This window comes from Andrographis paniculata, unplaced genomic scaffold (assembly GCF_009805555.1).
Source record: "Andrographis paniculata isolate CXL003 unplaced genomic scaffold, ASM980555v1 Contig80END, whole genome shotgun sequence".
Taxonomy (NCBI): domain Eukaryota; kingdom Viridiplantae; phylum Streptophyta; class Magnoliopsida; order Lamiales; family Acanthaceae; genus Andrographis; species Andrographis paniculata.
In genome coordinates this window covers 3,942,966-3,948,972 of record NW_026137618.1, presented here as the reverse complement: position 1 = coordinate 3,948,972, position 6,007 = coordinate 3,942,966, and the positions used below count along the sequence as shown (strand labels likewise).

Genomic DNA, 6,007 nt, shown 5'->3' with positions numbered 1-6,007 from the left:
GTTTTGGATCAAATTTTTACTCTTTAATAAAATTTTTGCTCCTCTAAAAATATTATATCAAATATCTATCTTTTTTTATTTTTTATATTATATTAATATTTTCATGTAAAAGAACAAACAAGCTTGCAAAGGAATAAAAAATAGAGAATAGCCGTCTGTGTTTGTTATGTTTTTATTGCTCACATAGATGAAGAAAAAACACTAAAATGTCATACAAAAGACCCAAGTTTAATGGAGTTGGTTAAACACTTACCTAATTAACAAGGATTACCTACCAAGAAAAACATGTTTAAATATGAAAAATTATCAAGATATTTAAGTACAAAATATATTAAAACAATATATATGACAACAATTGTTGAGTCCGCCGAAGAAAAAGATGATGACGATGATAAATTATAATCAATGAATTAAATCACATTTGTAGACACCAAAGAAAATATTAACACTGAAATTTCAAAAAAGTATAATAATTATTTCATAAGAACACGCTGTTAATTACGAAAGAGCACAACAATAATATTTAGATAATACAAACTACGTCAAAAATGATGGTCCAAAAATGATGATTGGTGACTAAAGTTTTCTACAAATAAAAAATATAAAATATCTTAAATAATTTTTTGAATAAAATAATAAATAATTTATTTTTATAGTATTGGTAAAAATAGATAATAATTTGTTTCAAAAAAATAATAAAATGAATGATTAATCAATTATTTATTTATCTATTTTATTTAAAAAGTTTATTAAAGATATTTTACGTTTTTTATTTGTATAGAACTTGCGTAATTTAGGTAACCAAACATCAATTTTGGATAACGAAGGTATTTTGTCATGCAAAAAATAAAACATAGGATATTTTGTCAATGTTTATTAAAACACAAGATAGTGTTATATAATTTAAAAATATATATATAAGCCCAAATAAAATTAACAACTTCTAACTAACTAACTAACTTCCACACTACACTCTATTCAAATATCAATATGACAAACTAATACTCCGGTCCCAAACATGGTGAAACATTTGATTTTGGCACGGATTTTTAGGTGGGTAGTATTAAGTAGGATAATTTAGAAATTAGGTGATGTAACGGAGAGAGAAATATATATTTTATTTTTTTATTTGGATGATGTGAGGGGATAAAGGGTGGGGTAGAGATTAAGTATAATTAATTATTTCCTATTTTGGAAATGTTGCAGGGTGTTTGGGATGTACCAAAAATGAAATGTTGCAGGGTGTTTAGGACGGAAGGAATACTTGTTTACTATTTTTGTCTGTTCTAAAACAGTAGTCTCATTTCCATAAATAGTCATATGTAAAGCTATCCTTACTTTTTCATTATTATTACACAATTGTCACTACTTTTTACACTAATACAGTCACAAGGACAAAAAAGTCTTTTACCTGTACTTTTTATCTACTACCAATATACTATTAATATTTCTTAAACACACGCACTGTAGTTTTGAGACGGATGAAATATTATTTTATTTAATCAATTTCAAGACTGAACCCACAGTATGCATCCATCATCCATACACAAAACAAAACCGTCTGTTAGTTTGCTAGGGGTTTTATATAACCGTGTGAGCCGACATTCCTCAGTCCGCGTTGAATTGGAATTATCTGTCGTCGCCCATTAATTATACTCCCTCCCTCCAGCTACAAAGTATACATGTTTCTATTTTGGGACGTCGAATTACAAAGTAAACATTTCATTAAATACCTTATTTTTTTCCACAAATACCCCTACTTTACATCACATCATTACTTTTACACCAAAAAGTAAGGGCAAAAATGTCATTATACTACTTTTAACTACCCACTATAATTAAAATACTATTATTTCTTAGTAATTGTATACTTTTTTATGGACGGAGGGAGTATATCCAAATTAAAGTAGCAGCCAGCAACTGCGGATTCCCACGTCATTAACCAAAAAAAATAAAAAATAAAAAATTACCCAACAGCTAATTACATATATATATATATATATATTCAAACATATATACACAAACTTAATTTTATTCAAGTACCTTAGTACATTAATCAATATGATGTATCATCGACCAAATAATTACACAGCAAACTCAAAAAAGCTGCATATACAATTCACCCAATTTACCCAATCCGCAGCTAATAGGCGAACTATATTCAAACGAATCAATTTTCTCGGAACCATTCGTGATTTAGCGCATCTCCTGCTGTTATTCTCTCCGTCGGATTGTAACTAAAAAACTTGTATAAAAGATCCAATCCAAGCTCCGTCAGAATCGGCCCCCCAATCGGACTCCCGGCAGCAATCTTCAACTTCAAAAAACTTCTACGTGGTTTGTCAAATTTGATATATATGCCCGGTATACTGAAATTTTCCGTCCCAAGAATATTAAAGATTTCGTTCAGCTGCTTAGCTTCCGATGCACCTTTAAATATGACTTGATTCAAAAAAAGTTCGGCCATTATGCATCCCACAGACCACATGTCTATTGCGCACGTATAATTTTCTAGCCCGAGAATCATCTCCGGTGCTGTGTAGTATAAAGTCCCGACACCCAGTGAGTGCATTCCATTCTTATAATTATAGACTCGCGAAAGCCCAAAGTCGCATATTTTCAGCAAGCCTTCTTTCGACACCAGAATATTTGAAGGTTTGAGGTCCCGATGCATCATCCCATTGTCGTGAAGAAATTTCACGCCTACCAACAACTGCTGCATCAAATCTTTTACTTCGCAAGTAGATATTGGCCTTGTCATAGATGCCGTGTGCGTTTTAAGATTATTTTCTACGAACTCCATTACCATATAAAGTCCATCCTTCCCATCTCTGGCGATTCCCTTTAGTTCGACGAAAGAAGGATGACCACGAAGAAACTCAAGAATACGAATTTCTCCAATAGATGTCTTCGACAACCCTCCCAATTCGTGCTTCATCGCTACTGTTTCTCCAGTCTCAGTATCGATTGCTTTGTAGACGACGCCAAAACCCCCACGATTGATCACGCATAGTCGACGGTATCGATCGACGCTGCTATATTCAATTTCCATAAGCTGACGGTGAGACATTTCCATGGCCAAGAAATCGTTCCTGAGCCAAGAAAATTTTGTGTATTAACTATTGTGTTAGCAACTATATATAATGTTGATAATTTTAAAGTCAAATTCTAATATTAATATTATTGGAGGGAAAACTATAGGGTTAGTATATTTATGAATTCAAGTTTTATAATACAAATAATTTTAAAGATTGAAATAGATAAAATTATTATATTCAATTCTATTTTATACTCCATGTCCACAAATTAACGTCCTATTTTTCTATTTGGAATGTCCAATAATTATTATCCTTTTTCTATTTTTATATACAGATTTTATTTTTTTATCCTTACTTTATATACTCGTTTTTTTTTTATACATAAAATAAATGACAAATTTGTCGTTTTATAACAAAAATCCTAATTGTCTAAAAATACGTATAAATATCAATTAGGATATTAGAAAATTGACTGAGGGAGTATTTAATACTGGTAGCTATTTGTTTTTCTCTTCTACTTTACTTAATAAATCTATTTTCACTGCAAAAAAATATCAATTTTATAACAAGATTTTTTCGTTCTTAAATTTATCTTTTTCCGTTACTAATGATATTAGAGACGAAATTAGAGATGAAATTACGTTAGCTACGTGAACTTTAGGAACAGAATTCTGTTACAAATATATTATTTTTTTTTACTGTTTCTACGAAATTTAACTAAGGTAAATGGTTCATCAATATAAAATCATATTTTATATCCACGATTTCTATGCATTCGTACAGAAGCTTTCTGTGAAGAAATTCGACTTCATTTTTCTTATGATGACTTTTTTTTTTTTTTTTCTAAAGGTTGGAAAGAACAGTTCAAAGTAATTCTTGGGAGCGATCAGGTCAAATTAGCGAAGCCCACTCCAAACAGGTAAGGCTAGAGTTGCCCATTCGGTCGGTTCGAACAGCCGATTTTTCGTTTTTGAACGGCGGTTACGGTTTGAATCAAAATCGTTACAAATCGAATCCAAACTTTCGTTCTGATGGTTCGATTTCGGTTTATGATTCTGTCAAACCGTGAACTGCCGGCGGTTCGACCATTATTATACTATACCTCCGTCTCGTAAAAAGAGTAATATTTGTTTTTTACACGTAGATTTTTAATATTAGTATTATACTACCTCTTCATTTACTTTTTACGTGTTTGATCTTTGAATATTAATTATTATATAAGAAAATTATACAAATATAAGATTATTTTTAATGTTAAATACAATAAAACGTAAATGTGACCCTTAGATGCGGATGAATGAAGTATTGATTTATAGTGGAAAAGACAAAAATGTTCCTATTAAATTGTGTGATATAAAGTAATGACATTTGTATAATATATTGAAAATTGTGAGCGTATTATTTACCATAGGTAGATAATATTATTATTAAATTAAGAAATAATATTTTTTTTTTGGGGGGGGGAGGGGGGGGGGGGGGGCGGATAAAAAAAAAGAAGAAAAAGAAAAAAATAAAGAAAAAGAGAAAAGAGGAGTACCTGTTGGCGGGCTCTGGCGGTTGTGGAGCGTGGATGTGATTAGGCAAAAGTGTGTGCATTTTATGAGAATAATACATTTATAGTTATGGGTGTATACATTTAGAATTTGTTTCGATTAATTTGGATTTATATGAATTTGGATTAGATTTGATTGAATTATTTGTTGATTTTAATTTGGATTTTATTAGATTTTATAAATTTGTGAATCAAATATTATTTTATTAATTTATATAATTTCTAATGAGTACACTTGTAAATACATATAAAAAAATTCAAATGTTTAACAAAAATATTAAAAATATATTAGTTCTCTGTAAAATGTATTTATTATTATTCTCATTGTTATTTTTATTTTAATAATAATAATTTGAAATTTATATTTTTTTGTTATATTATTATTTTCATCGGATTTGTCATATTATTATTCAACATAATTAATTTATATTTGGTAACCATCTATTTAATTATTATTATTATTATTATTATTATTTATATAATTGTTTACGCACAAAAAAAAATATTTCTAAATAAAATTACATTAAAATTAAAGTTTTTTAATTGAAATTAAAAAATAAAAGATTTTTAAAAAAATAAATATAAATTAATAGTATAAACTAAAATCGGTGATTTCTTAGTTTTTTATTTAAACTAATAGTTCTTTTTTTGTGTCTGAAAAAAATACTACTCCCTCCGTCCACAAACTAATGTCCAACTTTCTTATTTGAGATGTCCAATAACTATTGTCCAATTTTCTTTTTTAAACAAAAATTTTTACATTTTTACTTTCCATTCATTTATTACTTTTAATCCCTACTGTACAATTAAGAGCAAATTTATTTATTCATAACAAAAAAAAAAAAAAACAATCACCTAAAAAACCGTACAAATATACTTAGTATCTACTGATTCGATGATATCTTTAACATCTTCGACACCCCTTCACAATATAATGAGGTGATACAAAAAAACAATAAAGAAAAAAGAAAGCAAAAATATGGTGGAGAGTTGATGTTTTAGATAAAAATTTGTGGGTGTATTTCTTTAGCGTTTTAGTTTGAGATATAAAAAATTATATTGTTATAAAAAAAAATAATGTTTAGTATTGAATGTTAATTGTTTTGAGATAATATAATTTATATTATATAGATAGAAATTGCATTAGTAAAAAAATTGTTTGAGTGAACAAAAATTATATTTTTTTATATATAAAATAAATAGTAAAAATAAAGTAATAGACATGAATTTGGGGAGAAGGGTGAAATTCACATTATTATATTTTAAATTTTTATTTTTTACATTAAATTATATATATATATGCATATATATATATATTTATATATTTTGTCTTGTTTCATCCATCTTTGTCGGATGATATGTGTATATAGTTGGGCGGCGGGTACACTGAAATTCAGCACTGTGTTGAACACCACAT

At 28.1% G+C, this 6,007-nt stretch overlaps 1 protein-coding gene across 1 annotated transcript; it reads right to left on the bottom strand.

The window, feature by feature from the left end:
• Positions 1 to 2,170: 2,170 nt before the first annotated feature.
• LOC127240984 (cyclin-dependent kinase G-1-like) lies at positions 2,171 to 3,076 on the bottom strand. The gene has a single exon (XM_051259858.1). The coding sequence runs from the start codon at positions 3,074 to 3,076 to the stop codon at positions 2,171 to 2,173; it is 906 nt and encodes a 301-aa protein (XP_051115815.1).
• Between the last annotated feature and the right edge of the window lie 2,931 nt (positions 3,077 to 6,007).